Genomic DNA, 19,714 nt, shown 5'->3' with positions numbered 1-19,714 from the left:
CGGAATTTCTTAGAAACTTGAAAAAGAAGGAAAGAAGTGAAGATAAAGGTTCTCCCGTAAAAAATATCTTAATTAGGATTATTCTACATATCATGAAGTAAGAATTGTTTTCTTAACATGTTTCCTTACGTACTGCACTAGCCCTGTACTTACACCTTCCATAAACGACGACTGATTTGTACCAAATTTGGTAGAACTGATTTCAGCGAAGGCAATTACTGTAATAACCATTTTTAATTTATGAGCAAGTACGAAGAGACAACCTATGTCATCTATTGACAGCCAGCAAAATTGTAAAACTGATAAAAAAAAAACTATTGCCACCCGGCTAAGATCCGAAAGACTTTTGGTTCTGAAATTCATCTGCGTGGCTGTATGTGGCTGCGTGACTGTAGCTAGATTTTAACTGTCCATGGTTCTCTCTTAGAGCCAATTCATCTGCGTGGCTGTATATGGCTGCGTGGCTGTATGTGGCTGCGTCACTGTAGCTAGACTTTAACTGTCCATAGTTCTCTCTTAGAGCCAATTCATCTGCGTGGCTGTATGTGGCTGCGTGACTATGTGTGGCTGTTTGACTGTAGCTAGACTTTAACTGTCCATAGTTCTCTATTAGAGCCAATTCAATGTATAGTTCACAAAATGCGACTATTCAACGTTTAGAAATTCCCACAGTCATGTATGAATGTGAAACATGGATACTAAAAACCGAAGACGAAATGAAATTTCTAGCTTTCGAGATACCCCCTTCGTATCGCTAGAATCAAATACACTGACCGCATCACAAAAGTGGAAGCACACCGAAGACTCCAGTCCATGAGGCCATTCTCAGTAAAATCTAAAATAGTAAATGCGCTAGTTCGGCCGCGTCAAGTGAATGGAGTCAAGCCACTTCCCGAAAATCGTACTAAAAGGATCTCTGCACGGCCTTCATCACGGTCGTACCCAGGATTTTTTTGGAGGGGGTTTTACTCTAAAACAATTTTCATGGGGGGCGGGGGGTACACGAAAAACCCTAAAAAGACGCATGCAAATTTTTTTTACATCCAATTTTTTTACGCTTTTACGGGTCAGACAAACATTTCGGGGGGGACGGGGTTTCAAACCCCCTAACCCCCCCCCCCCCCTCTAGGTACGGCCTTGGCCTTCATGCGTAAGGCAGACCCACAAAAACGACGGACGGAGAGCTTAATGTTTACGTCAAGTTAGCCCAGCTATCACGTACCAAAACTGATAGAACTAGCCTACGCGTGAGCAAGCAGGAGAAGTGGTCCAAAATGGCGGTAAGAGAGAACTTACCAGGCCAGGGAAATGGCCAGGTAAGTTCTCCCTTTGGTTAGCTTTCCAAGAGTAATTTTAACAAGTTTCAGCTTCTTTTTTTTCTCAAATTGAAGTGGTATTTTTAAAATATCTTAAATGTTTACTTGGTTTTGCTCTAAATACTCGTAATACATCATTGACAAGTATGTATAGAATGAATGACCTGCTTGAGACACGCGCGATCTCCAAGGCAAAAAAAAATTAAGTGATATAATTCTATGTCATCTTTATGAAAAGACAAATTAAGCTTACATGCATGCATTATTTTACTTTTTTTTTTGTTTTTGGTGTGAGGTTTCAAATTTGTTAATTTGAGTTTATTTCTTTACGTTGAAGTGATTACAATTTTTTCCACATGGGATAATAAACCCTCAATTTTTTTATTGGTATTTTTTTTTCACAGTTAAAAAAAGTTCGGAAAGATAGAGAGATAAGTCCGCGAAACAAAATTAAAATATTGGAAGCTACAGTGGTTGAACATAGTTCCGAAGCATGGTCGCTCCGAATAACGGAGAAAGATTTACTAGATATTTTCCAGAGAAATTCCTTACGAATTGCTTTTTGGTATCCGACGGATTGACTATAACAGTAGGCTATAGGTTATAGTAGGCTGTACGAAAAGTTTGGTTCCATTTTTTTAATCCCATTTTTTAGGGCTATAATCAGAGAAAAGTTAAGATGGCTAGGGCACGTTCTGCGGATGAAGGATGACATTTTACCAAAGATCGTCCTTTTCGGCCAACTGTCTAAACGGAAAAGCAGGTCGTCCTAAGTTAGGGTAGGAGAAAGTCGTAAGGAGATTTAAGGGTAATGGAACTTCCTGGGAGGGTGTAAAGAGGGAGGCTTTGAATAGATTGGCATGCAGGAGGAGCGTGCGTATCTGTGGACTCAGGCGGCTTGATACTGCGGTGAGTTGTTAATAGTTGTGATTTTGTATTTATGAAGGAAAAAGCAAAATAATACTGTTTTTTTTTGTTTTTTTTTAATTCTGCTGTATGGTTATATAGTCTTTAATGCTTACCTTTGGCGTTGGGAATACCAGCTGATAAAGGAGCTTTTGGCAAGCTGATAGGAGTAGGAGATATTGAAAGCTTGGGAACTGAACCGGCTGACACACTTTTGTATAAGGTCTGTGATGGCAGGGAACTTGTTGACTCTGAAAAAAAAAAGCCTTAAAAGAACCAAATATAAAAATATGCAAATAACAAATCATTATAAACAAATATAAAATAAAATACAAGATTAATCTAGCCACTATTTTTAAATCGCGAACACTCTTTCAAACTGTGAACACCCATTCTATAGCCAAAACAAATACGATGAATAAAGTCACTATTTTTGAAGTTTATGCCTCCAAACTTTACGCCTCTAACTTCAAACACTCTTTCAACATCCAAGAAAGACAGATTTAATCTTAGCCGATATTAAAAAAAAGAGGTTTTTTCAACTGAAAGTAAGGGGCAACATTAAAACTTAAAACGAACAGAAATTATTACGTATATGAGGGGATTGCCCCCTCCGCAATACCTCGCTATTTACACTTAAGTTTGACTTTTTGTTCCAATTATATAAGAATGACTCTCGATACACAAGGCCCGTTTAATTAGAATAGTAAGCTTTTTACAAATTAAAAAAAAACAATTTGCTGCATAAGTTAAGCTGCATAAGTTATAAGTTAAGAATTTTACTGATTTATTTTTTTTTCATTTTTTTTTTTTATATTCCTATTGCTATACCTGGGATATTCAAATAAAGCGGGGTGGAATTTCAGAAACGCGACCCTGATATTTGGAGATGACATACAATAAGGAATCCAATGACAGAATTTCATTTGTTTGGCATTTCCTTTCCCAAGTGGCCAAACACTAAATATTTACCGAAGTGGCCTTTTCTTTATGTTAACGTACTGTTAACATCTTAAAGAAGAAGATGATCTGTTAAGCCTTGTTTTGATTGGCATCGTTCACCCTACCAGCAGCTTGCTATCATAGACAGCTGGCAATGATTAGACAGCCAATATAATTGGACAGCCTTTGAAGATTTCGAACGCTATAATTGGCAGTTCATTCCAAGCCAGCCCTGCTGTTGGAAGAGCGAATGATTTCAGTCAAGACAAGGTCTTAGTCTCTTGATTTCCCATACCAGCCATAATGGCTGTTTTACAACCCCTATGAGGCAAAAGGACATGCATGGTGGTCCGTATACCTCGCTACAAAGATGAAGAAGAAGAAATACCAAATATACATTTCGCCTGCTACCTAGAGGTAGAGATATTGCTACCTAGAGGTGGAACAAGCATCCGCAAGCATTCAACGATGTTCCGTGATTCAGTGATATTACTCTATTACGTGATTCAGTTCCATGATTCAGTGATTCAGTGATATTACTCTATTACGTGATTCAGTTCCGTGATTCCGTGATTCAGTGATATTACTCTATTAAGTGATTAAGTTCCGTGATTCACTGATTCAGTGATATTACTTCAGTGATTACTGAATCAAAGATGCTTGAATTGGCTTGCACTTAATTGCACTGAAATTGAAAAATGCATTTTCAAAATCTAGGGGGGGATAATTCCGTTTTTTTTTATCCAATGGAAATACCAAAGAAATGATTTTATGGTAGTATTTAGTGTTTGGCCACTTTGGACAGAAAATACCACTTCGGTAAAGAAAATGCCACTTTGGTAAAGAAAAGGTCACTTCGGTAAATATCTAGTGTTTGGCCACTTGGGAAAGGAAATGCCAAACAAATGAAATTCTGTCATTGGATTCCTTATTGTATGTCATCTCCAAATATCAGGGTCGCTTTTCTGAAATTCCACCCCGCGTTATTTGAAGATCCCAGGTATAGCAATAGGAAAATAAAAAAAAAAAACTGAAAAAAGACTAAATCAATAAATTTTTAATTTATAATATGCAGTAAAATGTTTTTTTGAATTTGTAAAAAGCTTATTAAAATTTGTTTATATTCATTTTTGTTACGTTCTTACGAGTCGGACAAATATTTCAGGAAGGGGGTATTCAGACCCTCCCCCCTGGATACGGCCTTGCCGAGGAGTATATGAGTATAGCGAGGAGTATAGCGAGGGAAACATAAGTGAAACTACCGAAATATATCAACAAATAGAACAAAGCAGCGATTTACAATATGCTTAAAACATCAGTGAACCGACTACATCAAATAAAGACACAGCTCTTTAATTTTAAATCTTGAAACTAAATCAGTGTTACTAAAAAAGATAATTGAAAAACAAAATGAACATCACAAAAAATTACATTATTGACAAAAATATAACGAATTATAAAATATATACAAAAGTTATCACCTCCTCCCAGGTGGGTATATAAAAAACAAATAAATAACACACGGGAACCACTTCGCTCTTTACTCTAAGTTTCATCAAAAGTAAATACCTCTATCTCTGGCGTTTCAAATAACCTCTCCAGCATTTCTTTGCTATTTCAAATAGTAAGCGCGATTTGGTGGAAACTTGCCAATCTTAAAATCCCGAAAAAGGAGAGAAAGATGGAAAACACGCAGGACAATTATCGCGTTAAAGTATAGATCCGCGTTACATGGTTTTTATATCTAAGTCTGAACTTAACAATCAAAGACTGTTACAATTAGCACGATATGAGACCAAGAAAAAATAATTGGCGCCAAGCCCATTAAGGCACCAAGAAAAACTAATTGGCCCCAAACCCTATATGGCACCAAGAAAAAATAATTGGCACCAATCCTAACATGGCACCAAGAAAGAATAATTAGTAGAAAACCAAATATGGCACCAAGATATAACAACTGGTACCAAGACCACTATGGCACTAAAAATTGGCATAATTCCCAATTTGGCACCAAGCAGTCCCAGTGTAAGAATTAATAAGAATATTTTTGGTATTATACCCCTTCTGTGATAATATTATAAATAGGAGGGGCTAATATTTAGTACTATTTGAATGTTCTAGTGGAAATTACTACAACTAATTAATGATATTTTATTGCATTGACTTTAGGAATGCACCCAAACCCTGAAAACCCAAACACTACTCACGGTACATCATGGGTAGGGTAGCACCTTTAACTGTTTACCTTTCCTAGTTAAAGCTTCTGCTTTATCAGGTACAGAAATGGGTTTCGAGGCAGAGACTGAGGTTGGTGCCGTAGGCGTGGCAGGACTAGTTGAGGATAATATTGCTGTTGGCTGAATTAAACCAATCGGTTTCTCTGGAGGACGCTCAGGACGAACTGGCTTGATGGGAGACTAGAAAAATATTATCAAGTTTAAGAATATATATCAAAACGAAGACATTTTGTTGCTGTGCGGTAAAAATAAATTGTCATAGCATACAGCTTAAAATTGAGACAAATGCTGCAGCGAGATCGATCACCCCACCTAGGGTAAAACACTCCTCCCTCCCCTTGTACTTAACAAACCGTGAAAAAAAAACGCTCCTCCCCCTCCCCTTGTACTAGACAAATCGTGCAAAAATGAAAAAATTTAAATTGATAAAAATGCTGCAGCGAGATCGATCACCCGACCTAGGGTAACACACTCCTCCCTCCGCTTGTACTTGACAAATCGTGAAAAAAATGAAAAATGTAAATTGATAAAAATGCTGCAGCGAGATCGATCACCCGACCTAGGGTAACACACTCCTCCCTCCTCTTGTACTTGACAAAACGTGAAAAAATGAAAAATGAAAATTGAGACAAATGCTGCAGAGAGATCGATCACCCAACCTAGGGTAACACACTCCTCCCTCCCATTGTAATTGACAAACCGTGAAAAAAAAACGCTCCTCCCCCTCCCCTTGTACTTGACAAATCGTGCAAAAATGAAAAAATTAAAATTGATAAAAATGCTGCAGCGAGATCGATCACCCGACCTAGGGTAACAAACTCCTCCCTCCCCTTGTACTTGACAAAACGTGAAAAAAAAACGCTCCTCCCCCTCCCCTTGTACTAGACAAATCGTGCAAAAATGAAAAAATTTAAATTGATAAAAATGCTGCAGCGAGATCGATCACCCGACCTAGGGTAACACACTCCTCCCTCCCATTGTACTTGACAAATCGTGAAAAAATGAAAAATGAAAATTGAGAAAAATGCTGCAGCGAGATCGATCACCCAACCTAGGGTAAAACACTCCTCCCTCCCATTGTACTTGACAAAACGTGAAAAAAATGAAAAAGTTAAAATTGAGAAAAATGCTGCAGCGAGATCGATCACCCGACCTAGGGTAAAACACTCCTCCCTCCCCTTGTACATAAAAAAAAAGCATCGCTAATATTCATTATTTGCTGAAAGAAAGGTAGAAAAAAAAGAAAAAAGAAAAAGAAAAAAGAAAAATAAGAAAGAAAAAGGACAGTTCATCCTATCTCTTGAACTAAAACTAACAGTAACAAAAATCATCACTTTGCTACATTTAGGAAATCTTTACTTATTGGATTTCTAGAGCCACTTTCAGTTTAACAGCATCCTCCCCCGGCCCCCTTCTAGAGCCACTTTCAGTTTAACAGCATCCTCTCCCTGCCCCCCTATTGCACGGGTACTACTAAGTTTCTCAACACATAGACAACCCAAATACTTTAGTGAGGCTTCAAATAGTCATTATTGAGGTAGTAATAAATTCAGTCGGACATATTACAGAGGGATTTCTGACGTTTATCTGTTCGTTATTTCAACGAAGGGATTTCAAACGTTATTCCAACGTTTTTCAACGTTGGGATACATTCCAGCGTTTAATGTATCTTACAATACCTGGAAATTTAAGCTAAGAGATCTCTTAGAATTCTTAATGAATTGTTCAGCCACTAGGTGTTTACAAAAAAAAAACTTTTTTCTCCACAACTTTTTTTTTTATTATTGTTTTTACTTGACGAAAATTTTTTTTTGACAGTTAATGAGAAAAAGTATAGAAATACTGAACCTTCTAAATCTAAAATACTCCGTGAGGTCATTAAATGATAACGGTGTCTGGTCTTAATACTTAACTGATAAAAAAAAATGTGTCGATTGAAGTATCCCTGAATGGGCGTGTTTATTGAACAAACAGCAAAACTATTCAAGCTAAAAAGTGATTTTTTTTAGGATGTCAAAAAAGAGAGTGAACTGCTAAGCCTCGGAAAATTTTGACTGAAAATAAGATCATTAAAACATATAAGAAATAAAATAATTAATTTTACCCCTGGATGAGATTTCTGGCATAATATTATTTGAGGGTGGAGGGGGTAGGAGAGTCCAAAAGAATGTGCATGTAGCCAATCAGTGGTATTCACGAGTAGGTGAGACCAACTCCAGGCTATTTTAAATATGAAATTGGACGGTAATCACTATTCGCTCTATTTCATCCTTAGAAAAATATATTGAAATGCAATCTATTAGTGGTGTCAATTCACCGAAATGCAAGGAGGAAGGGAGGGGGGGACCAATTTCTCAAAACCTATTAGGGACAATTCTTAAAAATATTTCAATGAAAATCCCAAAACAGGCATTTTTGAGGGAAAACAGCTAAAAATAGGGGAATTTTTCAAAATCTGGGAAGGGAGGAGGTTGTTGATGTATTTTTCCTTTTTTTATTAATAGAACTACCAAAAAAGAAATTCTTAATGGAAATACTAAAAAGGGTATTTTTCAAAATAAAGGTAGCATGGGGGGGGAGGGTTGAGAGAAGAATTCTTTTTGTATTTTTCACTTGTTCTAATGAAAATTCCAAAAAAGCAATTTTTTTAATTTATCGTTGTTTTATTTTAATTGATAGGAATACTAAAAAAGGCATTTCCGATGGAAATATTTTAAAACGTACTTTTCAATGCAAATACAAATGGGGCAGTGGCAGTTTTTTTTTTTTTTTTTTTATTAAAATACCAACAGGAAGTTTTTTATTTAAAATACCAAAAAGGTACATTTCAAAATCTATGAAAATAATCGTACAAACATCCTTTAATGTTTGATATTAATCGTTGATCGTTGAATCGGGGGGGGGGAGCAATCCCCCTAGTAGGACACAAAAATGCAAGAAGTGCAAAGTTCTATATCCTATTATTAAAAAAATGTTTTTCGTCGAAAAAGAAATTAAAGTTTGACTCTCAGAGTATGGAAGTTAGATAAGAGATAAAACTTCACACCTGTAACATGGGTTTGGTATGAATTGAAACCTACAGGTACCACTGACGCCACAGGGTTGCCATTTGAATTAGAAAAAATAAGATTAAAGTTGCCTTTGGTATATTAAACTTGGAGTTTCAAATAATCTGAGATCATTTGAATGGACGTACCTGAAGCAGACGGACTTATTTGTTTTAATCTATTTTTTATTGTTTTATTTTTTCTATTGTTGTATTTTTTATTATTATTATTAATTTGCGTTGACTATATTCATGTTTTCTGATGTGCCCTTTTGTGTGTACCCCTATATGTGCCCTTTTTGGCTAGACTTGTCCTTTTATCAACAACCTAATCTAAAGCAAGTTAAAAGGGGCAAAAAAAACAAGTTAAAAGGGGTAAAAAAAAGCAAGTTAAAAAGGGGTAAAAAAAACAAGTTAAAAGGGGTAAAAAAAGCAAGTTAAAAGGGGTAAAAAAAAAACAGAGCTAATATTTTCATTTAGGTTTTTAAAAATTACTGTATTATTCCACTGGGTAGTTTTAATGGCGGTGGTTGTGTTTTTTTTTCTACCTAAGACCTTTCCTATCTTTTCAGTTCCCACTATACATGGCTGTCAACAAACGTTTAATTCTGAACTATTTTTCTGTCTTTGAAGGGAAAACAACTAATCCCATAGAAATACACTACAAATTCAAAAATTAATCTGCATAACTCATATAAAAATTCTAGTTTTCTACAGTTTTTTCCCAAAATAGAGACGATTTAAGCAAGAGTTTAGGATATGGGTTAGGGACAAACTAACAAAATGGAAAAACCAACGCCTCAGCTCATATTCTTTATGCATTATTATCACTTCTCTAAAAATCTTGTGCTGCTATATCTAAAAGACCACCTAAATTTGAAATTAAAAAACTCGTTATAACACATTTTACCCATCTTTACCCATCATTTTACCCCCTTTCATGTTGGTAAAGGCAATTATGAAAAATTCAAGCATCATCAAGTTTAACGAGATTCATCAAGTTTCACGAGCATCATCAAAATTCAAGCATCATCAAGTTTCACGAGATTCATCAAGTTTCACGAGCATCATCAAAATTCAAGCATCATCAAGTTTCACGAGATTCATCAACATTCAAGCATCATCAAGTTTCACGAGATTCATCAGGTTTCACGAGCATCATCAAAATTCAAGCATCATCAAGTTTCACGAGCATCATCAAAATTCAAGCATCATCAAGTTTCACGAGATTCATCAAGTTTCACGAGCATCATCAAAATTCAAGCATCATCAAGTTTCACGAGATTCATCAACATTCAAGCATCATCAAGTTTCACGAGATTCATCAGGTTTCACGAGCATCATCAAAATTCAAGCATCATCAAGTTTCACGAGATTCATCAAGTTTCACGAGCATCATCAAAATTCAAGCATCATCAAGTTTCACGAGATTCATCAAGTTTCACGAGCATCATCAAAATTCAAGCATCATCAAGTTTCACATTTGTAAGAAGTATTAGCCAGAGCTGGTTAAAATTTTCTCAGAGAAATGCAAGAATGCCATTTTGTATTTTGTGGCAACACTGGCAGCATTCATCCCCTCAACTAGCGGAGAAAGAGTTTTCAGCAGGATTTCAAGACCTTCGGAGTAAATTTTTTAGAATTTGAGGCTTGATTTTATAGTATTTATAGGTAATTAAAATCGTATCTCCAGAATCAAGACAGAATAACAATAATTATTAATTATACAAATAATCAACTATTTAATAAGAACAATTTTTTTTTTCACTATTTGATCCAAGTATGAGGCGTCAAGATTAGGCGCCAATTATGATCCAATTATGAGGCGTCAAGACAAGAAGACCCTGATGGCGTGACGTCATCATCTTGACTCGATCTTTATACTCTTATTAAAGAGTATAGTGTCATAAGCCCTTTCAAAAATTATTAAACATACCACGACCCGACACTTCTCTCTTTACCCACATATATTATTTATATAATATCTACTTGCTATGTATAAATATATTGGGCAACAATCTCAGTTGCCTAATCGCCTATGGACATGTTCAGTTCTAAAAATTGGAATGATTTTTTTTTTCAGGGGGGGGGGGATCAGGGCACTCTATGCTTATATACCTTAGTTCTACACTAGGATGGATGATAGACTATTGCTCAAGACTTTTCATTACTTCCACCAAGTTGATCGAGCTGATAGTCTATCTACCTAGTTTGATAGTCTACCATCCTAGGGTAGAACTAAGTTAGGTAGAGCACCCTAATCCCCTAAAAAATGATTCAAATATTTATAACTGACCATATATATATATGGTCGAGTGGTTGGTGCTAGCCGAGTGGTTGGTGTGCTGGATTTGGAATCCTTTGTCCGAAGGGCGAGGGCTAGAATCCTGGTGAGGCCAATTATTTGGTTTGGGACAGGGGTCGGTGGCGTGACTGTAAGTTCAGCCAGAGTCAACCCAGCTCTAAATGGGTACCTGAGAAATTTGGGGAAGGTAAACAGGAAGGGTGTGTAAAAACACAGGAATGCCTGGAATCTGGTTTATTTCGACATTCATAGGTGGATGTTCGGAATTCCTTTTTCCATGCTTGGATTCGATTAGCTTTGCGAGACAGCTTTTTACGTCTTATGCAAGCTATGACGGTAAAAGGTTAGGTTAGATTATTTTAGATTATGTTAGGTTAGGTTATGAATATCAGAAATGGGTTAAAAACTTAATCTAAGCTAACCCAACCTAACATCACCAAGCCTAATCTAACCTAAACTGTCATCATCAAACCTTGCATTAAACTGAAAAAGTTAACTGGCAACACTGACTAAATCCAAGGGGAAAAGCCAGTTGAACAACATTTGGAGATAAAAGTTATTTAGTTAAAATTTTTCATATTTTGCTTATTTTAATTCCTTATTATTTTTGTATACTAACTTTCGTTTTCTTCTTCTGTTTATAAAACAAATTGCTTTCTATTGCTTTAAAAAAATTGTTCCTAAAACCGAAGCTCACCGGAGGGCAATATACATTTTCGCGTTTTTGTTGTTGTACATTTATTGTTAATAGATGAACTAATTGGAGATAGAACCCATCTGAACAACATTATTAGTAAATTAAGCGAATTTGCACCTTTGCACCGCGAATTTTCATTTGGCTAACCTCTATAGCACGTTAAAATTCGAATTTTATGTAGAATGATCTCTATAGCTCGAACTATGCCTAAATCGAGCAATACGCAAGTCGAAAAAAAAAATCGTGATTCCATGAATTTTGAGTTACCAAGAGTCATCTACATTAAAGGCTATTAAAGTATTCTGAGAAAAAATCACTGTATTTTAGTTAAAATTTTAACCTGTCTAAGTCGAAGAAAAAAACCATGCATAACTCGAAATAATTTTGCAGTTTCATTTTACCTTTGCAAGTCAAAGTGACCCAAAAATTACCAAAAATACAAGAACATAGAAGAAACACTTTTGTCAGCAAAGGGTTCAATCTTGATATCAATTAACAAAATAACAAAGTCCTTTTAATTTTGTATAGATTGTTCACGGGATTCCATCCATGCCTGGAGAAAACATTCCTCGGTGGCTCTTCATAATTTGTTTCAGTCCCCTCTCTGGGGACTGAATTACCTCTATTACCTCTCAGGTTTTCTCCAGGCATGGATGGAATCCCGTTAACAATCTATACAAAATTAAAAGGACTTTGTTATTTTGTTAATTGATATCAAGATTGAACCCTTTGCTGACAAAAGTGTTTCTTCAATGTTCTTGTATTAATAATTGTGTTTTTGTATTTCAAAAATTACCTCTATAACTCAAAATTCAGTAGATAAGTCGTCATTCAATTTTCATTTTACCCTCAACAAGTTAAGAGTTTACTTCTATATCTTGAAGTTTTTCCAACGGACCTCTGCTAGTGAAAACCCCGGTATGCAGGTTGCAACGTGTAAATTTTGTAAAGTACAAAATTTGCTTAACCTATTTTTGTATCAGATTACGTCAATGTTCAGGTGTCTGGACATTTAGCAAAAATAAGTTTAGCAAACTACATTTATTATTGACATTTGGAAGTCAAGTCTTGGCATTTGAAAGTAAATTCTTGATATGTCGAGTCTATAATACACGAATTAAGTTATTCTTAACTATCTAGTGGCTGTAGGGAGTATATTAAGCGATTTTGCACCTTAGTACCACTGATTTTCATTTGGCTTACCTCTATCGCATGTTACCTTTATAAGTGGAATATTATGTGAATGATCTCTATAACTCGAACTATGCACAAGTCGAACAATACGTAAGTCGAAAAAAATCGTGGTTTGAGTTAGTGAGAGTCGACTACATTATAGGCTATCATTATAACTTGAAAAAAAAACATTGTATTTTAGTTAAAATTTCAATATTAAAAATAATAAAATTATTTAAGTTGTTTAAGCTTTTTAAATTGGTTCTTTTATTTTTTAATTAAATTTTTTTTAATTAAAATTAGGTACTCCTAGGTTAAACGCACTCTTTTATATAGAGCTAGTTTGGTTAATGCTAATGAAATAAAATAAAATAGGATGACTATATAATAGTTTAGAAACAAATTTGGGCTATATATTTGCATATTAGGGGGGAGGAGGGGGGCGGTAAAGCATAGCATATATTATTTGAACCTAACCTAACCTAGGTACCTTTAGCCCCCCCCCCCCTAAACCCCGAAAAACAACAGTTTAAATATCGTATACGCAATGAAAACTACGTTATACATTGTATTACCCTATAGCGGTGTGTTGAATCAACCCGTCGAAAACAGGTTTTTGGTGACTGGTTTCCATTGCAGTATATAAAAGAGTGCGTTTAACATAGGAGTACCTAAAATTATTTAGTTAAAATTAGAAAAAATATTAGCATTTTATTTAAATTTTTTGTACTTACACTTGCTGCTGCAGGAACAACTATCAGTTCAACGAAGTTGTCAGGGAAAACTCCAATTTTTCCGTTGAGTTGTCCTTTCCACCAGCCCTTGTCCTCGCACTCTTTAGAAAGGATTACAACCATATCTCCTTCATTCAACTCTAGCTCATCAGGATGTTGGCTGGCATACGGAAATAATGCTCGAGCCATCTCTCTCACTAGAAAAATAAAGTTGATAAAAAAAAAAAGAATTTTTGGTAAATTTCAAGAGTAACTAACAATTGAGATAGCTAAGAAATAGAGATAGTCTTGAAATCAGGATTTTATCCTGAATACAATATAAGTTTCACTTGCAAGCGATGGATTTTTACCTGGTTTTGGAGGCAAAGAAGGCGCACTTGTATCTTCCACCGGAGTCAAAATCTCTATCTGACTAACATTTGCCGCATTTCGTGCCTCCGATATTGGCAAATTTCCAGGTGTTGGTGTGGCTGCTGAAGGTAATGCCTTCGTTGTTCCTAAATTAGGTGATGGTGAACTCTTTGCTTCAGATACTTCAGTTGGGACAGAGACGAAATTGGAGGGGAAAACACCGATCTAGAAAAGGTATGCACATGAAGCACAAAAAATTTCTGACATGAAAATTTATTTTCTATAGGTCTCTCTCCCCCTCTATCTTTCTCTCTCCCTACAGAATTTTATGTCTCTCTTTTTTTTTCTCCCCCCCCCCCCCCTCTCTCTTATTAACATCTTAGCTGAGCATAATAAAAATGAACAAAGCACTAAAAAATACTGTCTAATGTATTTGATTATTCATAAAAACAAGGGGGAGGTGCCCCTATCCTACGCCATTGGTTGAACCATTTCTTATTTAAGTGCAGAGGCGGTCTTTTGATAACGTGTCAACTACACAATAAAACGTATAATAAATATAAATATTAAATTTGGTTCATAAATCACACATAATTACAAATAAAAATGGCTGTGTTATAATATAAAATCAAGTATTACCAATACTCATTTTACTTTGAAGCAAGTTCTCAACGCATACTCTTCTTGAGCAATCTACTACCCTTCTCCGGTGATATCAATTGTACAAGGGAGGGGCAGATACCCACCTAAATTTTGACTTTTGAGGGAAATTTTCACTGAAATTTTTTTTTTTTTATTAGAAGTTTGAAAAAACCGACAAATTTGCGTCCCGCTAGCTTTCAAAAACATATTTTGCCCTCTCAACCACCTCCTAACTTTCGTGACTTGACAACGATGCATTTCTTTAAAACATGACAACGATGCATCTCATTAAAATGTAAATACTTTCAATTAAAAGATATTTGCTATGCAATCAGAATCACCTTTTCTTCTTTTTGTTAAATTTGTATGACATTACACAGATTGATATCATTTTTTTCGCTAGCATCTGTACTTAAGTTTTTTTTTGTTTTGTTTTTTTAAGTCAGTCTATGAATGACGCTAGTATGCAATTATGTCATGGGAAAAAATTAACAGAAAAGGGCTGGAGTAAAAACAGGCGGGAGGCTTTCATCCAATAGCGTCAATTACAGGGGGAGAGAGACAAGTGCTCTCCCATGTGTTGAAAAATACCTCTTTAGGGGGATATTTTCATTGAAAAATGCCTTTTTTATATTTTTATTTAAAAAATTGAAAAAAACGAAAAATTAGCACCCCCCTAGGTTTTAAAAGCACATCCCCCCTCGTAATTTTCATGAATTGACAACAATGCCCTTCTTTATGGCATAGACCAATAAATGTAAATATTTCCAATTATAAGATATTTGATATGCAATCAGAATCCTCTTTTCTTTATTTTAAATTTATATGACATTCTACAGAGATTTATATCACTTTTTCTTTTTTTTTAGATTTTTTTCTTTTTTTTTTCAGTCTATGAATGACACAAGAATGCAATTATAACGCGGAAAAAAAGAACAGAAAAAGGTTGGAATAAAGACAAAAACACTAGTGAGTAATACCAATCATTCATACAAAAGTCAAAACCGGAAATTTTGTTCTTCTTTTCTGCACTAAGTTGCAAGACAAAAATAATCCATGTCTAATAAAAGTCTATAGGACATTAAAGATTGACGTTCGAATGTCTTCCTGTGTGATTAATATTAGACAAGAACATTCAGTAAATCTTTAAAGGTATCCTAAATTTAAATTGTGAAAGTAGACAGGAGAGCACAAACGGAAAGCAGGTCGTCCGCGGTTGGGGTGGATGATGTAAAAATTTTTTTAAGGGAAACGAGAACTTCCTGGGAGGATGTAAAGAGGGAGACTTTGAATAGATTGGAATGGAGGAGGGGGGGGGGGGTGCGTAGCGCTGTTAGCCTAAGGCGGCTTGGTGCTGAGGTGAGTTGTTAGTGGTAGTATTAATTTAAATTGTGAAAGTAGACAGGAGAGCATAAACGGAAAGCAGGTCGTCCGCGGTTGGGGTGGAGGATGTAAAAAAAAAGTTTTAAGGGAAACGAGAACTTCCTGGGAGGATGTAAAGAGGGAGACTTTGAATAGATTGGAATGGAGGAGGGGGGGGGGGGGTGCGTAGCGCTGTTAGCCTAAGGCGGCTTGGTGCTGAGGTGAGTTGTTAGTGGTAGTATTAATTTAAATTGTGAAAGTAGACAGGAGAGCTTAAACGGAAAGCAGGTCGTCCGCGGTTGGGGTGGAGGATGTAAAAAAAAAGTTTTAAGGGAAACGAGAACTTCCTGGGAGGATGTAAAGAGGGAGACTTAGAATAGATTGGAATGGAGGAGGGGGGGGGTGCGTAGCGCTGTGAGCCTAAGGCGGCTTGGTGCTGAGGTGAGTTGTTAGTGGTAGTATTAATTTAAATTGTGAAAGTAGACAGGAGAGCATAAACGGAAAGCAGGTCGTCCGCGGTTGGGGTGGAGGATGTAAAAAAAAAGTTTTAAGGGAAACGAGAACTTCCTGGGAGAATGTAAAGAGGGAGACTTTGAATAGATTGGAATGGAGGAGGGGGGGGGGGTGCGTAGCGCTGTTAGCCTAAGGCGGCTTGGTGCTGAGGTGAGTTGTTAGTGGTAGTATTAATTTAAATTGTGAAAGTAGACAGGAGAGCATAAACGGAAAGCAGGTCGTCCGCGGTTGGGGTGGAGGATGTAAAAAAAAGTTTTAAGGGAAATGGGAACTTCCTGTGATGGCGTAAAGAGGGAGACTTTGAATAGATTGGGATGGAGGACTGTGCGTAGCGGTGTTGGCCTAAGGCAGCTTGGTGCTGAGGTGAGTTGTTAGTGTTAATATTAATTTAAAATATGATGAATTTAATATCAACCCTAAATCCTCTTTTAAAAACTAGATTTATATATTGATGTTTTTTTCACTTTTTTTCTGTTGCTTGTCTTCTTAGACAAGGGATAATTATACTTATCACTGGGTTTTTCCTTTTATGTTTAAGTTTCTATATTTTGTTTCAGTCAGTAATTTTTTTTTTATTTTTTGTTTCTTTTCTTCTACTCCAACTGTAATGTATTTGCTTCTTAAAATTGGTAATACAAATTTCATTTCAAAAAGACCATGACTAGCCCTCATGTCCAGTGCTGGCAAAGATATTCAAATGACTGCTGCATGGGGGAGAAGTTTAGAAGAGTTTAAATCGTTAGCCTAACAACATTCATTGGGGCATACAGTTCCAACCCTGAGAGAAGAGATCAAAGATTTTCCCTGGCAAAAAGTCAAAAATACCAAACAGAGGATGGGCGTCAACAAAAAACAGCAAACTGCAAAAAAAAGGTCACAATTAAAAAAAGATCAAAATTAACATGCTAGAGTAACGTGTTAAATATATTATTAAATTAACGTCATACAGAACGTTTTAAAATAACTCAATAAAAATATGGTAAATGGCAACATAAAAATAAGGGTGCTTGTTAATTATACGGAACACACCCAAAAAGTAAAGTTGGGTTAATCCTAATTAATCCTAATTAAAGAAGTGAAGTTGGGTAATATACCAAATTATGAGGGAAATACAATAGGCTACTGTATTAACAAAATTATAGGAACATACCAGAAAATTACGGAAAGCAGGCCGCCCACAACGCATTATATTAAATACTTAACCTAATGCAGCAGTTCTATATATTAGATATTTAATTAAAATATACCTACAACGTAGTTTTTCTTGCAGATCAAACTTCTTGAGTGTGTTCCGTATAATTAACAAGTATCATAACAAGAATTAAAAATTAAATAGAAATAATTATAACACAACACAATTAAAAGGACAGAAAGGACAAAGAGAGTCTGGGCAAAAGGGCAAACAGAAGAGCATTGGCAGGTAGAAAAGATTCCCCGAGACACATACTGAACGGGATCGAACTAATTCGTGCGAGGTGAGCACGTCCTGGCCAACTCTCATTCATAATATCATTCCAAAGCCATTTATGTGAAAGCCAAATTTCCTATTATCCACTTCCAATGTTGAAGCTACTAGAGTTTCAGGGCCATATTCAGCTACATTCGCAGCACCTTCTTCCCATACTCTGTTTCAATCTAAACTGGGTACAATTGCTTTCCTCAGTTCAACCCATTTCAAGGGCCACATACTGTGGGCCGTGATAATATAATATAATAATATAATATCCTCAACTCTTAATTTGTGTGTCTTCGGTTACATTGAGCTAAAAGTACAACAACGTTTAGATTGCCCGGAAGCAAATCAGATCAGAGGACACAGGACAAATCAGAGACAAGGACTTTTAAGCCCCTTCTCCCTCCCCCACCAAAAAATTTGAAGTCCCATTGCCCCCCCCTCTCGCTTTCCTTTGCCCAGGAGCATTTTAAACTGTCAACTTCATTCCAATGCCGTCCCCGAGAGTCCTCAAAATCCTCCCTGATAGTATTAACTTGATTCCCATAGACTTCCATGAGACATTGGAGTAATTTGAAAACTCCGGCACACGTAGCGTGCCTTGACTTACTCCGGCACAGGAGCCGTTTCGCGATATTGGAGGTTTGAAACCTCTTGCATTTTTGGCCTAGTGAGCGATCCCAAATAGCTCCTACCTGATTGGACAACCAAGACCAAACATTCAATCTATTTCACTAAAACGTATAGACAAGTCTAAATAGATAATTTAGAATAATTGAATAACAAATAATTTAGATTATTTAGAGCCATTTGCCACTGTTCAATATTATGAGAGGAGGGGCGGTAGGGGTAAGAGGTGGCAGAAAAGAGCAGAGGAAGGAGGCTGGTTGCCCTTCAGTCAAATTTGGTTCTTAAAAGGGGCACTAGAACTTACAATTTCAAATCGAATGAGCCCCAATCTACAAATATTACATACCTTGCCTTGATGTGAGCCTCGCCACCATCCTTCTTCTACTTCTTCAATAAAATCAACTGAGTCGCCAACAGCTAAAGCTAACTCATCTTCATGTTGTGGTGCGTAACTGAAAAGAGCCACACATTTACGGCGCATGTTGCCTTCTGAAAATACAAATTTGAATGAAATTGAAGTTGTCAGCTAAAGCGCAAACATGTGACAAAATATTCAATAGGACCAAAATCCTTGTCTAAAGGGCTACATATATAATTGTAAAGGGCTAAACATCTCGGTCTCAGGTATCCTTCCGAAAATGCGCAACTCAGATTCAAGCTAATAACAAAGGAGCAAAATACAGCGACAAAGCACCCATTACGAAAAAGGACCTTATCTAAAGGACTACACATAAAATTGAAAAGGGCTATATATTTCAATCATATGTATCCTTCTTAGAAAACAAATTTGACTGAGATTGATGAAGTAGAGAGCAAAGGCACAAAAATTAAGCGACTAAAGTCCTATGTATATTAAGACAAAAGTCACTTTCTAAAGGGCTACATATACAATTGTAAAGGGCTAAACATCTCGATCTCAGGTATCCTTCCAAAAATGCGAAACTCGGCTTCTAGATAACAATAAAGGAGCAAAATACCGTGAGAAATTTGACTGAGATTGATGAAGTAGAGAGCAAATACACAAAAATGAAGCTACAAAAAATCCTTATGTACATTAAGACAAAAGTCCTTATCTAAAGGGATTTTAGGTCGTAACTATCAGGTCTAAACATTTCCCTTATAGGTTAGTTTCTGAAAATAAAATTTGACTGAGATTGAAACTAAGGTGAAAGGTTTAAAATGAAGTACCACAGATCCTTATTAAAACGCAATAAATAAGGACAATAAGCCCTCATTTCTATAATTGCATCCGAAACTAGAAACAGGAATTGAAATAGAAAAGACAAAAATAACAGAAAATAGGAATACTGACCGATAGACATTGAATGTAAATTTATGGAGTTTATATGTTAATTCTACTTGGTAAGTTCCACATACTAGTAACAAAATGAGTTTATCAGTGCCCTT

At 36.0% G+C, this 19,714-nt stretch overlaps 1 protein-coding gene across 1 annotated transcript in view; it reads right to left on the bottom strand.

Annotated features, from left to right (window-relative positions):
• LOC148939808 (uncharacterized) overlaps positions 1-18,790 on the bottom strand; it is a 49,798-nt gene extending 31,008 nt beyond the window's left edge. Inside the window, exons 1-5 of the mRNA XM_089105848.1 lie at positions 18,654-18,790; positions 13,707-13,932; positions 13,357-13,553; positions 5,410-5,581; positions 2,339-2,473 (exon numbers count right to left, since the gene is read on the bottom strand). Of these exons, the coding sequence (XP_088961974.1) occupies positions 2,339-2,473; positions 5,410-5,581; positions 13,357-13,553; positions 13,707-13,932; positions 18,654-18,788 (865 nt within the window). The 5' untranslated portion in view covers positions 18,789-18,790. The remainder of the gene's footprint in view (positions 1-2,338; positions 2,474-5,409; positions 5,582-13,356; positions 13,554-13,706; positions 13,933-18,653) is intronic.
• Positions 18,791-19,714: the final 924 nt, after the last annotated feature.

The sequence above is a fragment of the Artemia sp. Qi Xiang Cuo genome, chromosome 20 (genome assembly GCF_049724085.1).
Source record: "Artemia sp. Qi Xiang Cuo chromosome 20, ASM4972408v1, whole genome shotgun sequence".
In the NCBI taxonomy this organism is placed as follows: domain Eukaryota; kingdom Metazoa; phylum Arthropoda; class Branchiopoda; order Anostraca; family Artemiidae; genus Artemia; species Artemia sp. Qi Xiang Cuo.
The sequence above is the reverse complement of the archived record's forward strand: the minus strand, read 5'-3'. Positions and strand labels throughout refer to the sequence as shown.